General features: G+C 41.0%; 2 protein-coding genes across 2 annotated transcripts; one reads left to right on the top strand and one right to left on the bottom strand.

Annotated features, from left to right (window-relative positions):
• Positions 1-12: 12 nt before the first annotated feature.
• LOC118407318 (protein krueppel-like) lies at positions 13-1,590 on the top strand. Its single transcript, XM_035807782.1, has 2 exons — positions 13-156; positions 977-1,590. The coding sequence occupies exons 1-2, from the start codon at positions 41-43 to the stop codon at positions 1,242-1,244; spliced, it is 384 nt and encodes a 127-aa protein (XP_035663675.1). The 5' UTR covers positions 13-40; the 3' UTR covers positions 1,245-1,590.
• Positions 1,591-4,581: 2,991 nt separating this feature from the next.
• On the bottom strand, positions 4,582-12,434 carry LOC118407301 (integrator complex subunit 9-like). The gene is made up of 10 exons (XM_035807762.1): positions 12,345-12,434; positions 11,057-11,293; positions 9,535-9,688; positions 8,714-8,931; positions 7,806-7,976; positions 6,800-7,171; positions 6,236-6,465; positions 5,741-6,065; positions 5,277-5,363; positions 4,582-4,845 (listed from the first exon to the last, which is right to left on the bottom strand). The coding sequence occupies exons 2-10, from the start codon at positions 11,282-11,284 to the stop codon at positions 4,639-4,641; spliced, it is 1,992 nt and encodes a 663-aa protein (XP_035663655.1). The 5' UTR covers positions 11,285-11,293; positions 12,345-12,434; the 3' UTR covers positions 4,582-4,638.
• Positions 12,435-21,728: the final 9,294 nt, after the last annotated feature.

Raw genomic sequence — 21,728 nt, 5'->3', positions numbered from 1 at the left:
CTTAAGCAGCGCTGTCCAGAAGATCTGCCTGGACGTCCACATGACCAAACACACTGGCCATCTCCCCTTCATCTGTGGTGAATGCGGGCATCGGTCAGCACTGAAGTCTAACCTGGTGGTGCACATGCGCACACACACGGGACTCAAACCCTTCAGGTGAGTGGTAGTAGCCCTTAGTCTACTTACTAATTCGGGATAGTAGTTTGCTCCAGCATTTATTATACACTATTATTATATGTCTATACACAGTCAATTCTCTGCTATTCTGTCTTGGAACCTCGACATCTCTAGCAGAAGCAGGAGTGAACTACTACCTGGATGGTACTCAGGCTACATGTAAGTAGCCCTGCCTCTGGAGCTAGAAGCCATGGGTTCGATTCTGGCTGTGTCGCTCACCTGACATGCAAGCTACTGGAAAGGGTTGCAGTCCTTAGGATGGGATGTTAAGCTGTGGTCCACTATTGTGCTTGTTGGATAAAGCTAGTGGAACTTCCCAGATACATGTACAATGAACCTGTAACTACTATACATAGCATCTGTCTTTTCTGTCACGACCAGTGGAAGAATAATCTCCAAACAGATCCTACGGTGCCATAAGATAGTATCAAAAACTCACCAAGGAGTATAGCCAGCCAAAAGGAGTCAAACAGGCACTGGAGCGTAACACTCCTAGGCCGGCTTCACTCCTCTGGCAGCTTTTGATACTATCTTATGCTAGCAGGATCTGCTTGAGAATTATATATAGTGGAGACATAGGAATTTTCTTTTACACAGCCAGTTAATCTCACCTGCTTACGTTTCGATGTTTGTCAGACATCTTCCCCAGAGCTTCTAACTGTAGTTCTTCTTCTCGCCCCTATATGTAGCTGATGTAGGTGGTGCTTTTGTGGCGAGAACACAATCCCAAATTTGGTGGAGTAGTGTAAGAGTAGCTCTTCAGTGAGCTAAACTGGATCGATATGACTTTCACTTCCAGGTGCCCCCACTGTAACTACTCCGGAGGTAGTAACCAGAGCCTCCACCGCCATGTTGCCTACGTTCACCTGACTGTAGCTCCCGTCGTCTGCCTGGGCTGCAGTTATCAGCCCAACAGCAAGGGGGCGCTGAGGAAGCACTATGGAGAGGGAGAGGACCATCGGAGCTATCAGTGTACAGTTTGTGAAAAGGAGCCGATAACTTACAAAAATGTGTTAAACCATTTAGCTCAGCATGTGGACATAAAGACAGCTACGGTGGTCACGTAGGAATGATCACTTCCCTGAATACGGAGATTTAGTTTCACATGGGTCTGAGCGTGTGGTTCTTGCCGTTACCTTAAGTTTGTGAGAAGAAGCCGATAACTTACAAAAATGTGTTGAACCATTTAGCCCAGCATGTGGACATAAAGACAGCTACTGTGGTCACATAAAAATTATCACCTCCCTGAAAATGGAGAATCTGATGTTGTGTATCGGAGCAAGGAGGTTAAATATAACCGCCGTCTGAGCAAGTGATTCCAGCCGTAACTTTAAGTCTTTGAGAAGGAGCGGATAATTTACATAAATGTCTTAGACAGCTGCTGTTGTCACATAGAAATTACAGTAGAAGCCAGTTAACACTTTTCTTAATTGGTTATTTTTCATGGTCCCATATGTGAGTCCAAGTGTATGGTTCTGGTGCAAGTTTTCATATATATGATTGCCATGATATTTGATATGTGAGGAGGCTTTTGGACCTGATGGTCAAAGTCATTTCTAACACTTGATGCCTCTTCTATGCTGCAAAACTGTTGTCAATTTTTTGATGACATTTAAATTTGATTGTGGATTATGCTGCTTAAAACTGAATGAAAAAATTGCCTTAACTTGTGCTCGTACTGTTTCAGGTTTTGCTACATTACTAAAGTGCATTCCATGAAGATTGTACATGATTGTGTGCTTAATAATATAATAATAATGTGTATATATTGCTAATATATTACATGAATTGAAATGTATCGATATTTCATCAAAAATGAATGTTGTTCTAGGTATGTTGCTTTGAAATGTCTCTCTAAAGGCGTAGATTTTAGATATCGAAAATTTCTCAAATGGATTTTGGATATAGATACAGCTACATGTATATCCTGAACATGGTCTATAAATGAATTGAAACTCAACTTCAAACATTCATTGAAGGAAGAAAGTTGCTCTAAATAAAATTGTCTTACAATGTGCCTTACTTATGACAAATGGCTTGGCTAGAAAAAAGATACTTTTTTCAGTATACGTATGTACATGTATATATTGACAACGACAATTAAGATTTTTGCTGGGAGTGTCTGAACTGTATGAATTCTATCTCAAAAGAGGAACATTGCTTTTGTATTCTACAGTATTTATAGTGAAACTGAATGAATGACATTGATACGAGATGAATTTGTCATTGAGTGAAAATGGAATGCTGCATAAAAGAATTAAATGATGGTTAATTTCAAATCTTACTCCACTTTGAGTGGAAATATACACGATAAATGAATTTGCGTCAAATGTTTTTGTAGTAATTTTGATGTGTTTGTTCAAACTTGAGGTGGATAATCATTTTACTTAATCTAGTCTAGATGTGATTTCTATTTATCATACATTTGCATCAGGATTTACAATGTACTTGAAACTTAAGCTTTTAAACTTCTCGGCTGCCTTATTACGTATACAAGCAATAAAAATTTAAGACCAAAAATCAACCTCAATGGAGAGAAGGTTGTGAAAAGATGGTAGAATAAAAAAAATATACAGTGAAGGCAATATTTAATGTTGTAGAAAAATTAGTAAATGTAGTGGAAAAATTTACAGATGGTTGGTTTAAAACAAAAAGGTTTTTACACTACCCAGATTTCCGTGTGTTACGTAGAAGACTGTTGACAATGTTTTGCGCTTTCTTTTGTATGTGTTGTGTGAAAAAGATGAGGAAAATACAGAGTAAATATTTTGAACCATTGAAGTCACACTTTTATTGCAGCTTTTTAGTATTTGAAAACCACTCACTAAATATGTTGTACTATATTTACATGTTAATAGCATGCCTACTACAGTGTCAAGTACTAGGAGTTTTTCTTTGTATATAAAACGTCACGCAACCAGTTACTTCTCACCTGCTGACGTTTTTATGCCTATCAGACATCTTCCTCAGAGCTTCTCACTGGAGTGATGCTTCTTGCTACAATAGGTATTATAAAGACGTGTTCTTTACTACAATGGCTTTCTAAGAGGATGAGTCCACATAAACTGGATCAATCATCTTTAATTGAGCCTGGCTTAAATGCTACGCTTTTTGTACACAAAGCAGAGCAGTCTTACCTTGGAAGCCATGAAGCACTGTGATAGACTGAAAAACTGCACTAAGCATCTACATGTACATCCAAAACCCATGCTAGAAAATGTTACAAAAAAATTAAAATATTTCTCCAAGTACAAATATGTACACCATACGTCCAAGTTAACTAAAATTTAATACTCTATCATAATGTGATATTAAGACTTTGCAAGTTTTTAACTTGATCTAGTTCTAGTCTAGTTTTAGTCCTATGTTAACTTTAGAAATTATACATCTTTCAGTTGAGGTGGGAATGTAGTACTCAAGTTTTGGTGCTGAGGTTTACAGAAAAGGACCTGAAAAAAGTGAAAGTAAATTAAAGTTTGGGACACTTAAAGGCGTTTCTGCAGTTGACTTAATATGTTCTTCTGTTGTTTATGTATTTTTACATCTGTACATGACAAATCTTATTTGCTTCAACAACTGAAAAGATACAAAAATATTTACATTTGAATGGAAAGTTGTAGTCTCTGACTCAGAACTTGGACAGACACTTAAGGAGAATGTTCCTAAGTTTGATCCTGAGTTCCTCGTTGCCCTCACAGAAGATGTGAGTGGAGCCGTCTTCGATCTGAATCAGTGTGTCTTCAGACTGCAGGTGGATGATGTGTCCTGACGGTGTGTCTTCTACTTTTGGTACCATTTGCAGAGAGAGCTGAGAGTGAAAACTTGGGACACTCAGTGACCTGTTTGGGTTACATTGTATATGACGAATTTCTTCCTTTCTTTTCAAAAACTGTAAAAAAATACATACATTTGTATCGGGTATTTTTACCGGCAAGTGATCTGTTCAGGGTATATGACCAATATTTTCGTCCCAAAACTGGAAAAATATATACATTTTGAATGAAAACTTGACTCAGAACTTAGAGAGACACTTCAGGAGAATGTTCCTAAGTTTGATCCTGAGTTCCTCGTTGCCCTCACAGAAGATGTGAGTGGAGCCGTCTTCAATCTGGATCAGTGTGTCTTCAGACTGAAGGTGGATGATGTGTCCAGACATCAACTTTTGGTACAACCAGTCATAAACTTTTGGTACAATTTACAGAAAGAGCTGAGAGTGAAAACTGGGGACACTCTTAGGGTGTTTCTCAGCTTCATCACGAGTTCCTCATTTTCGTTTATTTCTTAGGTGATCTGTTTGGGTTATATGACCAATTTCTTCCTTTCTTTTCAAAAACTGTAAAAAAAATATTTTGTATCGTGTATTTTTATCAGCAAGTGATCTGTTCAGGTTATATGACAAATATTTTCGTCCCAAAACTGGAAAAATATATACATTTTGAATGAAAACTTGGAGTCTAAGACTCAGAACTTGGAGAGACATTTGAGGAGGATGTTCCTAAGTTTGATCCTGAGTTCCTCGTTGCCCTCACAGAAGATATGAGTGGAGCCGTCTTCGATCTGGATCAGTGTGTCTTCAGACTGCAGGTGGATGATGTGTCCTGATGGTGTGTCTTCAACTTTAACATCCGTCACTCCACCCTTCTCAAGATCTTGCACAAATTGCTCCACCTGTAAATAAGTCAAGACGATCATGTAAAGGATTTTTAAAACAATTCAATCGCTACATCCTGGTTAAAAAATCAAGAGATTTCCTTCCGGACATCCATCACTCTTCTTCAACGTCACTACAATTCAGTACTAGCACACCTAACTAAACAAACAAACATAAACTGGATAAATGGCATGTTGTTGCATGTTGGCATGCAAAATAGCTATCAGACTGTCAAGTATTACTGCTAAAAATGATTCAATCTCAACATCTGTTACACTAGAAGATTCGGAATTACTTCTGACTGGGCATTTCAAATGACATCCACTACACTTCTTTGGTGTCACTAGAGTCAACTCGCCAAACAAAATGATCAATAAGCACATCTACCTGGGAAAACATAGTCACTAAATTGTAGGAATAATATGCAATTGTGTCATAACTGTTTTACCTGGACTGCCCCCCAAACGTGCGGCTTTGGTGGTGCAAAGTCTGCGTTGTCCTCCCGCTTCCGCTTCTGTCCGGGCCCTGCCGTTACCTGAAATGTTGAACACCTTTCCAGCATCAACTGAATTTCATCAATATTTACAATAAAAGCTTCTGAAATAAAACTGGACGATTTAATATAGTGTATAGCTTACCATACCATAGTAATGTACATTTGGACAAACTCAAACATTGTTAACTATACAATAAGTAGTTGGAAAAAATGACACAGAAAACTAGCAAAAGTCAATTGTAAGGGAAACGGTTCTTCTAAAAACCTTAGATGCATATATCCAATGCATAAAATAAATAATATTTACATAATTTTATTTACATTATACAAAGTATATAATACTAATATTACCTGCTTATAAAGTATATTATGTATAGTATATATGTAATGTTACATGCACATAATACTAAGATTACCTGCTTGGGCACTGACTGCAGGACGTAGTTGTTATCCTTTGCTTCTAGAACGCCTGTTACGGAAGCCACCGCAACGCCTTGCCTGATTTCAGACGGCACCAGAGCGGACGCCAGCTCAGGAGTAATTTCTATTTTCTCGTACATTCTCTTAATTGGGAGGGATAGGACCTCGCCGCGCTGGTACGTAGTTGGTGGGGGATCTGCCTCGAGCACTAAGTCTGATCGTTGCGGTAAGGACGGTGGTGGAGTGATGTAAGTTTCGGGAAGCACGACGTGAAGAGGTTTCAGATCGGAGATGATTTTGTTTGCCTGTTGGAAGCTCAACCTGAAATAAACGGACACAGATTATGAAATATCCTTTATTGCACATTCAAGCCCTATCAGGCTAAGTACAGGTGTATAGATACAAAAGGATGTAATACAGTAAACATGGTCTCTAAGACTAATATAAAATCTTCTCATGAAATAAAGGTTCAAACAAACAAACCAACAAACCTTGTGTCAATAGGGCAGTGGACTGCTTTCATCGCTAAGGGTTGGAACGGCGCCAACGCATCCAAGTACGGGATATCAGGCTCCACGAAGATGACGGTGTTTGCCTTTGATTGGCCCCACATTTCCATGAAGTGAACACCGTCGCCAAATCGTAGGGTCGGGTGTCCGGCGAAGACGACGCAAGGCGTTTTAAACTCGCTGCTGAAGTCTCCATGGACACTGGGGAACACCTGGAATGAATGAATGAATGAATGAATAAATGAATTAATGAATGAAAGAGTGAGTCAGTGAGTCAGTGAGTCAGTGAATGAATGAATAGTCAATATGGAAATTATCAATGGAAAGAATTTGTAAAATCTATACTGCACATCTAAAGCAGTGGTAGAGGAAACACATTTTATTCCAAGTGTTCATTCAACCAAACCAAAGCAATTACATGTACTAAATTGTGTAGATAAGCCACTAAGACATTTTCCAGCTTCCCCACATTCACAGATGGACAAAAACCCACTTTCCTCTTAAAATCGCAGAATCCACAAATTGTGGAAAAAACAGGTTACCAACCTTAAGTCTGCTGATCGTCTTCAGCTCTTCGTGTACAAACGGTGCCTCAGGGAGGTACACCTTACTCTGCTTACTCTGACACAGCCACTCCGCAAAGATGTTCGAGTACGCCAGCGAACTGTCCGCCATCGGCGAAACGAAATATACCGGCAGCTGCATCAACCCTGAGTTGTCCAAAAACACGGCCAGACATTCGAAGAGATCGTAGACGACCCCCGAAGGGTAGCAGGGAACCAAGACGTTTCCACCGTTTTTGACGGTGACAGCAAGATGGCTGCAGAACTCGGAGAGCATGCTGTCAGGGTTGGCGGTCGGGGATTGGGTCAGGCCGGCGAGGATGAGAACATCTGTGTTCTGTAAGGGACCCTGGTCCTGGGGTGGAACATAGAGGGAGAGAGAAGAATAATTTTATCAATTTTGTACAAAAGGATCTGTTAACATACAAGATTGAAGTTTTGAAATGGTCCCAGGTCCTAGGAAGGAGGATAAAAAACAATGTTGTTACTGGGAATGATGTACAAAAAGATCTTTTATCATACAAGTTTGCCTGAAGTTTAATTGCATGTACAGTCCCTCAAAGTAAGCATGAAGTTTACTGTAAAAGTCTCTAGTACTCTTGCAGAAGTTTATAGAGAAGAGAAACAAAATGAGTATGATATACGAGGATAAGGACATCTGTGGTCTGTAATCGTCCCTGTTTCTAAGGTGGAAGATAGAAACAGAGAAAAGAACAATTTTAAGACTGTGAATGATGTACAAGAGGGTAATTGTCATCATACAAGATTTGATATGCAATGTTTTCTGTATCAAAAGCGAGCTTGAATGCTCCACCAGTTACACCACAACAAGAACGCCACAATCTGCATCTGGGGCAATTGCTGTTGTATAGAGGTCACCTGAGTGGCACCAAATGATCGCCGCTTCAGCCCCTTGCGATTTAGCCCCCCCTCACAAAGAGACAGTAGTGTGCCCACCCAATAACAATACAAATAACTTTGCTACTCACCATAGGCTGGGGGTGAGTTGTCAGGACCGAAGAGCTGGAGATATAGGAGATTTTCTCATAGTGGGACTGGATGAGCCAGTTACAGCTGCCGATGCAGTAACCAGAACTCAGGGGCATGATCTGCAAGGCTCCAAACACGTCAAGCTTCTGGGCATAACCAACTAGCTGGACCTGGGGGAAGAGAGATAGAGGGAATGAATGAATGAATGAATGAATATTTAGAGGATCAACCAGTTACTGCTGCCAATACAGTAACCTTAGCTCAGAGGCATGATTTGTAAGGCTCCGAACACGTCAAGCTTCTGGGCATAACCAACCAGCTGTACCTGGAATAAAAGGGGGATAGAGGGAGTGAGTGAATGGATGAGTGGATGAGCCAGTTACAGCTGCCGATGCAGTACCCAGAACTCAGGGGCATGATTTGTAGTGCTCCGAACACATCAAGCTTCTGGGCATAACCAACCAGCTGTACCTACATGGGGAAAGGAAATAGAATGAATGAATAAATGAATGAATGACTGATTGATTGATTGAGTGAGTGAGTGAATGAATGACTGAGCGAGTTACAACTGTCATGATAATAGTATAACTTTTTCAGCTGCCTAGTCCAGCTTGATGTCTCTGAAATAGGGAGAAGAGATGCTGTTACAGTGAGTGTTACATGACAAATGTAGTTCAGTGCCCAGGAGCGGTCCATGAGGCCTTGCACTGAACAAACTCATTAAAAAAAATAATTTTCCAGTTACCTTGGACAGTGCAGAGTTGACATCATGTAACCCATAACAGTTACCTTAGACAGTGCAGAGTTGACATCATGTAACCCATAACAGTCCCTGAGCGATGCAGGGTTAATCTCAACATAAGTGTCATGTCTTAAGTGTCATTTTAGTGTAGAACTAACCAGTTACCTTGGACAGTGCAGAGTTGACGTCATGTAACCCATAACAGTCCCTGAGCGCTGCCGGGTTCAGCCCGTCTCTCAGCTGAGCAGGTAGAGTCTTAAAGACACCCTGCTCCTTCCACTTGCTGGCGGTGCACGTCTTGGGAACCCTCTCCGTGTGCTGGACCAGTTCCTCCATCAGCTGACGACCCATCTGGGCTGTCGGCTCCGTTGCGTAGATCATGCCTGATCAAACAGAGATTAAATCATGGCGAAGATGAAATTTTCCTTTTTTTTTAGTGTTAGAATTACTAACAACTCAAGTTGCCAAAATTAAGTTATTGTTACCAAATCAAGAACTATACTACAAATGTAAATGACCGTTGAATCTCAGTAGTAAGACCAAGTTTATATATGTAGCTGGCTTCTTCACGGTGATCAAATCATTGCTCAACTCAAATCATTTAGTAGTTGAATAGTGACTTCTCAAAAAAAGTCAAAGTCAAAGTTCCTTCCCACTCTTGATGGCGCATAGGGCGGCGCCCATCTCCGTTTCAGTAGCTCTGAGCCACACAACTTTGTACATTCACTACAGCAGGGGGCTAGTCCACTGGTAGTGGTGTGTGTTCAACTTCCATACTCTTTCCCGAATGCTGAGTGCTGAGCAAAGAAAGCAGCATGTACCATTTTTAAAGTCTTTGGTATGACTCGGCCGGGGATCGAACTCACAACCTACCAAATGCAAGGTGAACACTTTACCCACTCGGCCATTGCACTGCTGAATAGTGACTTCTAAAGCTGCTTAAATTACCAAATAAAATACATGTATCACATTACAACAACCAGTACCATTGAATCCTGTGTACTCAGTGATGTAGGGCAGGGCTAGGATACACTGGAAACTGGAGACCAGGATCACGTCTACTGTGGACAGGTCCAACAAACCATCCTCGGGTATCCCCACCTCAGGGGGGCTGTCTACAAACACTCTCCCTGCACACTCCTTGAGGAAGAAATGATAGAAGAATTAGCCAGAGGAAGTGATTGAGGGACTGAAGGAATCAGTAGGTGAATGAGACGGGGTGAATGAGGGACTGAATGAATGAGTAGGTGAATGAGGGGCTGAATGAATGAATGAGTGCACTGGAAACTGGAGACCAGGATTACGTCTACTGTGGACAGGTCCAACAAACCATCTTCAGGTATCCCTACTTCAGGGGGGCTGTCGACAAACACTCTTCCTGCGCACTCCTGCAATGGGAATGGTTAAAGGAAGGTTACGGTAGTGACATTGTAGGTAGACTGCAATTTGGTAACAGTTAAAGAAGGGTTAAAGTAGTGACATTGTAGGTAGACCGACGAAGTCGTGTAAAGTGTCTTCAGGTAAACACCCTCCCTACACAGTCCTAGAATGGTAACGGTTGAAGAGCTTAAGGTAGTTACATTGCAGTCTCTACCAGACTCCTGGTGCTGTTTCCTAGCCGGCTATATATAGTTCTCTGGCTGGCTTACTCCTCTATTTGTTCCATTTCTATGTTTTTTTTCAGCAACCCAGAGTCTGGTAGACACTAGTGACATTGTAGGTAGACAGAGGAAAGTCTTGTTAAGTGTCTTCACATATCCCCACCTCAGGGGCACTGTCTACAAACACTCTCCCGGCACACTCCTGGGGGAAGAAATGATAAAAACATAAGCCGGAGTAAGTGAATGAGTGAATGAATGAATGAGTCATTGCATGTATGAATGAGTGGGTCAGAAGGAGTGATTGAGTGAATAAGTGAATGACTTCAATGAGTAAGTGAGATTGAGTGAGTCAGTGAATGAATAAAGTAATAGACTAAGTATATTGTACAACTTCATAAAAGCACACTCCTGGAATGGTAAGATTAAAGAAAGGCAGTTCCATAGCATGGATAGTTCAGACTGTTACACATGACTATAAAAGTTTCTTGGTGAAAAACTGAAAAAAACGGCATCCTCCACTTTTCATCATGCCTTTAAGTTTGCTGGGATTTAATTTCGTGGTTAGGACAAAATGGAATGTTTGCAGTGGTGAAAAGTGCTAGTCATACACATATATTAGTACTGTACAGTAATGGATTTACATTAACACCTTTGTGGACAGCCTTTCCAAAACCAGCTTCCAGCAACTCAGAAAGGATGCTACATAAACTGGCAGAACAGTCGCTTCAAACACTTAATGATTAGTTGTATTGAGTAATACATATAGCGGTTAGAAAAGAGGGTAAGCAGGCAGAGGGAAGAACAAAAACCTTGTTGTGGTTTTTAGTTCACTGTGAGTGTGAAGGGATCATCAGAAAGACTTAACAAACATAAGAAAACACTGCAAAAATCTCAAAATTTACAGTACCTTAAGTTCCTTCTTCAATGTCTTGAGCGTGTCCTGGTCTCCTGCGTCCGCATCTTTAGGAACCCAGGAGGGGAGTTTAGCAAGCCTGGCACTGTGGACCAGGGGGAGGGGCAGGAACCTGAAGGTCGTGGTGAGGTCAAGGGCGCAGTCCAGCATCACGGTCACGGACTTGAACTTGAGCACCAGACACGGCAGGTTGGGGTGGCCGGAGAGGCAGTACAGCTTCATGGTGGGTTACTGGGGTAACGATAAAAGTACAAGTCATCCTATAAGTTAACCTTTTCCACTGTGTCTAGGGCACCACCTTTTACCTTTTCACATCCCTACTTCTAGTACTAGTAACCAAACTCATTTATACACCTGGGTGGAGTGAGGAAAGTCCTATTAAGTGCCTTTCCTTTTCTTTTCACAGCAGAACAGGCTTCGAACCAAGGACGTCTAGAATCTGGGCCACACCTGTGGAATAACAATAAGAACAAGTCAATCAGAGATGGCAGACTTCACCCTCTTAGTTACTCAACCCTCCAGTCTCACAACTTGAGAACCAGACACGGCAGGTTGGGGTGTCCGGAGAGACAGTACAGCTTCATGGTGGGGACTGGAGGAACAATAATGTTTACAGTTTAGGCAATTAGAGATGGCAGATTTCATCCCCTCACTCAACTCTCCTGTCTCCACAAAATGAGAACCAGACAGGGAAGGTTGGGATGGCCGGAGAGGCAGTACAGCTTCATGGTGGGTACTGGGGGAACAATAAAAGTAAACTTTAAAGTTTAATCAATCATTCGCAGGCATCATAGTTGGATAAGTTCATACCAGGTTGGTCTGTCCTGGGTGTACTCCCTCCAGTTGGCTCTGGAAACCCCAGCACTTTAAGGTAGTCTTATAACTTTTTAAGACTGTAGGGGTTGCTATACACTATGTCCAGGGCACACTATTCCAATTTATGAGGCAGAGACCAGAGATTCAGTGATGGCAGAATTCACCCGCTTACCTATCCCTCTTACGTGACAGTACAACAAGTTAGTACAACTTGAGCACTAAACTGCCATGCACCTATCACCATGGAGACTCAAGAGTGATGCAGTTCTTTGGATATTGCTTTGCCATTGACAGATCTTCTTGGAGATTGCTTTAGACTGTTGTGTACAAAATAAAAGGATGATTGAAAGCTCCTTGCAACAGGGAAGTTTACGATACAAAAACAAACCTGGCCTCAGGTGTTCATAAGTAGGCTTTATAGAATACAAATGTATCCCTAAGTTGATGACAAAGTAATGAAATCTACCTGATTGCCTCCAAAACACGTGAAAAGCTGTCTCTTCTCTCACTTGCACTCTTTTTGACCTTTGTTCTTTAACCTTTGAACCGAAATATCTAGGTTACGGGGAATCCAGTTCAGTTCTGTTTAATCAAGGATGTTTGACCTCCTTGGTTTGATATCAAAAGAAAACTGTATTTTTTCTTGATTTCTCGAGCTCCTATTGAATGTTTTCATGGATTGAAAATAACTAAATTCGGTCAACTTGGAAGTGGCGGAAATGACGTCATAACCGGAAGTGCGAGTTCTTAAGCTGCAGCGATGCTCACACTAGCAGGTACATTTACACTTAAATTACGTTTTTCAACCCTTAAAATCAGTCATTTTGTCATCACAGACTTTCAGAAGTATCTAGTGATGTCTAGGAGTCGGCAGTAGCAGCCGTTTGGTTTGTAAAATGCGATTTTGTCGTTTTTTGATGGTCAGCAAACTCCACTGCAAATGTCGGCATGATATTCTTTTTGTGATGAGGATCTTTTGCAAACGGTTTTAGTCGGAGAGGAGGTCAGAGAAAGTTCGTTCATTTGTGGTCTTTTTGCAAAGATATGTGAAGGTTTAGGCCAAAGACTTGCTTGCTATCGAATGCTGTATGTATATGCAAGCAGCATATGTGTATTGCGGAAGAAATAATTCATTTCAAAATTCAATAGGTTTTCACACCGTTAACCGTGGTGTTGTCCTATAATTTGATTGTCTTTGTTGGGAGAGATCACATGGAATCAGAATGGTTAGGTTTGGGTGGGAGGGGTGTATTGAAAATAAAATATGATGATACAGATCAAAAGGTATTTCAAACACTGTAACAGTGGGGGGTTTAAGTTGTACCAAACAACTACTACTAGTATGCCAATCGGCTGGTCAGCATTCTCGTCATTGTGGTTTGCACAATGGATTTGTGATCTGACGTGCCGGGTTTAATCCCGGGTGTCAGCATGTTGTAAATTCCTTCTGTTCCTACTGCTTTCTTACATTGCGCGCAATTGGTTCCCACACTGGGAATCAAACCCAGGTCTTGGAGTGAGAGGCCAAATCCTTACTAACCAAGTGTTAGACCTGTTACAACTGTATGCAAAAGCTTTTGTTTTGTTGTTGTTTTCTCCAGGTCGCCACTGACTGAACGAAACTAACCCTGAATACCCACCCCTCGAACCACTAAAGCACAATGCAGTCAAGGAGCTTTCATTGCTGAAAGCTCCTTGGTGTAATGAATATATGAAGCTATCCGTAATTTGGAATGGGGTATTATAATTACTATTACTTTTAGTAATTATACAAGTGCAATATATTGGTACATGAACAAGCCTGCAATATATACGTTTATGAACGTTACGTCTGCAATATATAAATCATAATGGAGGAAGAATTTGAAATACTCGAACCTCCGACCAAAAAGCTGAAAACGGGGATCAACGGCTCAGAAGATGCGGGTGTTAAACTTAAAGAACAAACTGACGAAAATAAGACAACGTCAGCTTCCGAAAGCGAAACCAAAAATGCTGAACAAACAGCAAAAACTAACGAAGATATAGTAGAAAAGAAAAACCCTCGACCCTCAAATTTGGGAGAAACCAAACTCCCAAGGCTCGGAGGGGTGGGTGGACCAGAAGGGATAGAATATGACGTTATTGACGAATTCGAGATAACCGACAAAGAGGATAAAGGAAGTGGTCCAGCTGATATGGAGGAGCGTTACCATGGCAACGAGGACATCTCGGATGATGAGGACATCGACATCGACGCCATGTTGGATGCCGGAGTGGCCCATTATAAGAAAAGGGGTGGGCAGGATGGGGAGGGGAGGGGTGGTGATGCGTCGGAAGAGCCCATCATCAAGTACAAAACTGTGCTGAAGTGTAAGTATCTGAGAATTTTTTTTGTTGTTGCTTTTTTAGTGGTATATATTAAGTACCCTTTGCTTTTTTGGCTTTTGTGCTTATGACTTTGGTAGGTTAGTGTGTGAGTTTGTGTGAATTTGTGTGTGTGTGAGAGAGAGAGAAATTGTGTAGATGTGTCTGTGTGTAGTGCTATATTATAAATATATATTGTCACTGTCTCTTTCAACATCATTTACATTCCTGTTTCCTTTATTTATTATCATTTTTGCAATGCTGTCATCTGTGATACAGTTGCCATCAATTTAGTCACATACCACCATTAAGACTTGGCAATGGCACTTTCAGTAATAATCCCAACGTTCTTTTTATGCTGGCTCATGTGCTTTCACAACAGGAATACAGAAGTACCTTGCCAGAAGAATATATATCTTTGATCTGTCCTGGCATTTTTTAATGTCATTGAAAAGTCAAGAAGTATGCAGATATGTTTCATTTGAAAATGATCTACACTACATACATGTGGATGATATTTTGTTGAGGTTGTGAGAAAAAAATTATGTATAGCGTACACAGAGTAGTTCTCAAGTTTCAGGATTGGAACCCCGTACTTGTCGATAGGTAAGATTGGAACCCACGACTCCCTCTGCGATGGGGTCAGGAAATGTTGCATAGGTTTAGAGCTGTGGTTCTCAAGTTTCATGATTGGAACCCCGTACTTGAAGTTGAGAGGTAAGATTCGAACCTACAACCTCCCTCTGCGATGGGGGTAGTTTCTCCACTACTTCAGTGCTGTGGTGGGTGAAGTAGTAGTTGAACTATCTTCTTCACAGTGGCTCGCGCCCGATGTGCAGTCCCTCCCCGAGGACGGGAATAGAACCCTGCACCCCTGGTTCTGTGCCTACACAAACCCACAGCAACAACACAGTCCACACGATGCAGTCACTGGCAATTTTAACTCATTGGTATCTTTAATTTGATAGACATATTAAAGCTCTTGGAATCATAATAAAGTAGCAAAATTAAAATTTTATATAGTTTTTTATAAGATGTTTTCATCATTTCAACATTTGATTGAAATTTATAATAGTCATCTTAATGTTTGTAAGTTTTTACATTTTTTAAGATTCAAAAGCTTCAACCATTTTTATTGTTCTGAAAAGTGTTCTGTCAAAATGCAACAATTCAGCCATTTGGCTGCCAAGATACAAATGTACATTTTTATTTTATGCATTGAATAACAAATATACAAATCAAGAACAAATCAAGTTGAAAAACATTAATCAACAAATCTACATACTTCACCAAGTTTCTGAGTTTCAAGATGTTCACTTTGTTTTCCATTTTAAGTGCAAGATGAAATGAACAAATCTACTGTAAGTATTTCTATGCTGAGTTTGGTTCGAGTTTTCTGTGCATGTCTCCGATCACGGCTTCTCTCTACCGCTGCTTTGCTGTCGGACCTGGTGCAATCCGCGTGTGTCGCTCCCTCCAGATGTTAAACTATCGTTCTGGGAACAGTCGCTCTTACAAGCTGTTCCCATGGAGATAGCTTAGCAACTTCTCCGCAACTGGCCAGAAGTCACAACGTACCTGTGCACACACCTGTTGCATTTGACTTGGACCTAAGGGACAAACATACATACAATCCAACACTGTCACATACGATATTATCATGTTTGATATGTGGTGTGGATGTACCTGTATTTTTCTGGCTATCTGTATCTAGAAATTCTGGCATGGTAAAGTTTACCATTGAAGTTGGCAATTGAACACACAATATTCCATGAATGAAGGTCACAACGTACCTGTGCACACACCAGTGTTCTTCTGTTGCATTTGACTTGGACCTATATCTAAGGGGCAAACATACATCATTGTACATGTACAATCCAACACCACCACATACAATGTACATGAACGATATCATTTTTTTTATGTGCCTGTATTTTTCTGGCTATCTGCATATGGAAATTCAACATGTTCTGTTTTCATTGGCATCCTGCCTGGAGCCATAGGAAAATCTAATTTGGAAAAATATTTAGCAGCGGTAAACCATTATCTAACTATGAATTTACATACATAACCTTTAGAATTTTAATATGAAAAGCTATAGAAAAAAGTTACCATAATTTATAGTACAATCATGCTATTGCAACAAGAAAGTAATGCACTACAACTATTTGTCAATGAGTCTTTTTAGTTGACCTGATTCTATGTTCCATTGGAACTACGAAGCCCAGTAATTTCTAATCTCTGTCTTATCTGTACCATGCAGCTCTAGGTCACTGGGGGAGCCTAGAGAGCATAAGCCCATTAATTGTACCACTGAATCTTAACAGAAAGACTCTTTAATTGTTGCCAATTTGCCATGCTAACTTGTCTGTGCCATGTAGCTCTAGGTCACGAACCGTTGGAACCGCTCCCCGAGGGTTGGATCGTGACGACCCACAACTGCGGCATGCCGGTCTATCTTCACCGCGAGACCCGCGTGGTGTCGTGGTCGCGCCCATACTTCCTCGGCACAGGCAGCATCAGGGTAACCAATCGTGTGATGGCATTAATTACGAACTTGAACATTTATAATTATAGGCTGAATATTGCAAAATGCAGTCTTTCTTGGCACTGGCAATATCCAAGTGATGGAATTGATGCTAGTTCACCTTTATCCGTGGAGTAACCTACTTTGTATATCCGTTCATTCCGCTGTTTCTGAAAACGGTGTGCAGGGATATCAAGCTGACGGAAGGTGGTTTCAAAATGCAAAATTTTCAAAATATTGCAGTGTGAAACCATTGTCCTTGCTGTGGGTCCTTCCCAGTCACTATTGGTTACAGCAGAATTAAACATGGAAAGAGTTACATGGATAGATAGCAGAATTGACTGATTTACAAACATATATTCACTTAAGTATGCCTGGTTGAAAATAGTGCAGAAAGCAATTCTTAGAGAAAGTAATATTCCTCTTACAAATGCATGGAATGCTCAAGTTTTTTTTTATTCCTAAACATGTATTGCTAAATTGATTGTCCAATGAATGTCAGCATAAATTGTCTATTCTAATATCTCCCCTTGGTCCACTGGTCTGGTTCCTGTTTTGCAGAAACACAACATCCCCATTTCCTCCATCCCCTGCTTCCACTACATCAGGGAGAAGGAGAAGAAACTGGGCCCCCTTCTGTGTGACATCACCACACAAACTGATGATGTCACCACAATCCCCAACACGGAGGGTGTTCCAAGCCTTGATGTCAAGGTGAAAACAGAGGTCGCCGTTGTCTGCCCGTATAATGGTGATGAAACCACGACAAGTCATGATGTCATCAAATCTGAGGAGGTGGCGGTTGACAAAAGTGATGATGTCATGAAGGACACAGCAAGGTCAGAAGTAGGTCAAGGTCAGGATGGAGGAGAATCCGATGACATCAGCACCAACGGCTCAAGCTCCACCAATCACAACTCGGCTCCAACCAGTGACGAGGAGCATGCTGGGAAGCCTGACACTGATAAAGCGTGCACGTCAAGTGATGACCCGGTCAGCAACTCAGAAACTGATGATGTCACTATTCCTGCTGATGCGGGAGTATCTGACCTTGCAGCAGAGGGCGAGACGGCTAGCCCAAACCAAAATGGAGGTTGTGATGCGGACGCTGTTTCCCCGGCAACTGTTGCCACGGCAACATCCTCTGACAACGGCACCAGCCATGAAGGTAGTGTTCAGCTGATATCTGTGGGAGTGATGTCATTGTTGGCAAATGCTTCTTTGATATTGTCAGCCAGTTATGCTTTGAAATATTTACAAACCTTCAAATGAAAGGTTCTACAAATTTAGCGTATCATTTTTATTTATACCCTTTTCAAGTAAGGTAAAGTAGTTGTCTTCAATTGAGGTGAAAGCATATTGTGTTATCGAGTAGCTAGTGGTTAGTAACCGTATTTGTGTAATGCATTTTTGGATCAAAGCACAATGGGTCACCCCTATTCTTCTCGATAAATGTTCTTGGTCCTTTTACATACTTTTATAAGGTTTCCCTCATACATGGGACCCCAGCTTTACTTCACCATCCAAAATGACAAATGCAATCCCTTACAACATGTCTGAGCTGGGGCCGACCCTTGTATCGAACTCTGGCCAACTGATCCACAGAATTGATTCAGAAAGCCAAGCAACGGATTTGCATTACCACTTGCGCCACAAGGACAATGTCATGATCAGTGCGAAAAGCTAGAGCAATAATTAGATATTGTTGACAGTTAACACCTGTCTCTGATATGATCCCTGGGCTGTATTTCCAGCTTCTACCAGCAGCAGTACAGCAGAAGGAACGTTCCATTCTGCTAAAGGGGATGTCAAGCTTGGCCAGGCAGCCAAACTGGAGGTGTGCAGGGAAGAATCTGTAGGTAAGTTGATGAAACACCCCCCTTTGTTTTTGTGGACTGATCCATGTAAGTTTTAAGTTGTACTAAATATATCCAGCACGCAAGATTTTTTTCATCAATTTTGTATTATTGTTTGCAAGTACATGATATTACTGTAATACTTACAGTAACAATTGTTATTATTATATTTCAAAAATTTGTGTACCCAATTTTAGTTACTTTGGAAATTGGCAAAGCAACCACAACAGAAGCATATGTTCAAAATGCAAAGATATACATGCAAAAATAAAGGTAACAATGATAAATGTTTTCATGGAAGTAGGTTGAGCAATAGTATCACATCTACAACAGACGAAAACTACATGTATAGCAGTGACATTGAATTTACTATGTATAGTAATCACTTTTCCTCCACCTGTCCAGATGCTGAGCAGTTCCGCGGCTACCTGGAGAGAAGGTTCAAGTTCGACACCATCACTATCCGCAAGTTCAGGTCAGCTGAGGTTATGGTTTTCATAAATTCATATTGTTTTTCTTGTGCATGCTTTTGTTTAACTGTAAACTCAGGACTGTCTCCAGGACCCGTTCCAATGCCTCCGTCCCTGGACAGAAAACTTGCTTGTTGGGACAGACATAAATTCCACCTGTCTAAAACCTATTTCTTCATGACTTAAGATTGATGTAAATGTATTTGCTTAATCTTGAAATAACGGATTTTGCAACGTACATGTAAATTAACAACATGGGCTCACAAACATTGAATGGGATGGAAAAAATTTAAAGTGTTAGTTTTTTTTTTTTTCTCAGGACCTGGGCAGAGCGTCGACAACACAACAAACTTATGAAGAAGAAAGAACTGGAAGATCGACCAACACTGGTATTCTTGTTACAGGAATCTTCACTGTTTCAGAGTTTGTTCTTAGACTTGATAATATGTTTCAGGGCAACGGCCAAGTGCATTCAGTAGGTTGTGAGTTTGCTTCCAGGCCAAGTCATATCAAAGACTTAACAAATGGTACATGCTGCTTTCTGTGTACATTTAAGCACTCAACATTTGGGAATTCAAACTAGTAATGGTAGTCAAAGATGGAGACCACTGCTAGTGGACTAGCCACCTGCTGTAGCATTGGCACAATGCTGTGTGGCCCAGGACTACTGAAATGGAGACGGGGGCTGCCCTATCCACCATTTGGGGTGGGAAGGACTTATATAAGATCATTCAGTAATTTGTGCCTGCAGCCATCTTTATCGCTACATGACAGGTAATACCTTCTCCATGTGCCTCCTCTTCTCCAGTCCTCCAACGCCAAAGTGATCACCCTGTCAGTCCCTGCAGCAGACAGTAACAAGCCAGCCGGGCAGAAGAGAGGTGGGTCACTGCAGTTTGGAACCTGGCACCGCAGCTTGCCAAAAATGTTATGTTCTTTTTTAGAAGCAGGGAAACAAATGATGATTTTGAAGTGAACATGCATATTCTGTACAATGTATGTACTTGCTTGATTATGCACTGTTTGCTTGTTTGAGAAACATTTTCCATGAGCTGTGAAACCAGCTTTTATATGTCACGGACGGAAATCAAGTTGATTACCTGGCGGCAGGAATCTAGAACTGGAAGTATGATGATTGTGTAAAATTTGAAGTACAATGATATCAGAAATGTGTATATTTTGTATGTTCATTGAATGATGATGGATGATTGTATTGTTGTGCCATTAGTCCCAGAACACTATGTGCCGTCAGGCATTTTGTCCTGTATTATGTGGAAGTAGAAGTAGTGGCAATAGTAATTTAAAGTGCACTGTTGTCCTGTGCCTGTTCTAGAGTTCCTGTTGAACCCTGCGGGGAAGTCGTCCGTGTGTATCCTCCATGAGTACACCCAGAGGGTCATGAGGGCACAACCACAGTACCAGTACACTGAGTGTGGTAAGCATTTCTTGCATCTAGCCACTGTATAGTGGAAATCCTTGCCAGTGTGTCCAGTATGGGCATTCTCTTTAGATAGCTTTTACTGTTAGATGTGCAAAGGTTAGGTGTGAAAGGTTGTTTAGTGTAATATAGCCAGTTGCTATAGAAACAGATGGGCATCATCCCGCTGAAAGGTGTGAAAGGGATTTGAACAGGATGAACAGAACAGAACTGAACTTGTATTTAAATATATTAGGTATTTTGGTAAAGGTTGGACATCCAGGTAAAAATATGCAAGGTAACTTTCAAATACAATTCAATCTCTACAACTGGATAAAAACGGATATTTACTTCCGGACGTTTCAAGTGACATCCATCACTCTTCTTCAGCAAAAGCAGAATGAACTAGTCAGAACTAGGGCTGGGTATCGGTACAGCGTACCGGTACAAAACCGTTTTTTTTTATTGGACCGGTCCAGAAAAACCGGACCTGAAAAAATTAGATGGACCGGATGTTGGACCGATTAGAAAATTAACAGATTATTTTATCAGGCATTGACACGTTTTGGCGCTTGCAGGTGGAAGAAAATAACTAGAGTGATCGTAGAGTAGAGTTTATAGTAATTTCTACCAAGTTTTACAGCAAATTGTACAGGTGCAGTAAGCGTTGTAGGATTTTAAAACGCCAGTGTAAGTCTAACACTCCATCAAACATATTTCTTTGTAGTGAAAAGGACCATTGGTATGAGTCATACTGCATCAGGTCCAGGTTCAGGTCCGGACCTGGACCTGATCCTCTGGACCTGAACCGGACCTGGACCTGAATTTTCTGTACCGGTACCCAGCCCTAGTCAGAACAATTCAATGCCAGTACAGCTAACTAGAAAAACTGGTTTAACCACTGAATCGTTAGGATCATATGCAAAAGGTTACACACATGTTAATCACGTTAGTGTGTGTAACCTTTTGCATATGATCCTAACGAGTTAGTGGTTAAACCAGTTTTTCTAGTTAGCTGTACTGGCATTGAATTGTTCTGACTAGTTCATTCTGCTTTTGCTGAAGAAGAGTGATGGATGTCACTCGAAACGTCCGGAAGTAAATATCCGTTTTTTATCCAGTTGTAGAGATTGAATTGTATTTGGATATTGCTTACCTGGATGTCTAACCTTCATAAACGTATGCAAGGTAACTGTTACTCAAGACAAGCAACTGGATATGATTTTGGAAACAG

Source organism: Branchiostoma floridae, unplaced genomic scaffold, assembly GCF_000003815.2.
Source record: "Branchiostoma floridae strain S238N-H82 unplaced genomic scaffold, Bfl_VNyyK Sc7u5tJ_1285, whole genome shotgun sequence".
NCBI classification, from domain to species: domain Eukaryota; kingdom Metazoa; phylum Chordata; class Leptocardii; order Amphioxiformes; family Branchiostomatidae; genus Branchiostoma; species Branchiostoma floridae.
The sequence above is the reverse complement of the archived record's forward strand: the minus strand, read 5'-3'. Positions and strand labels throughout refer to the sequence as shown.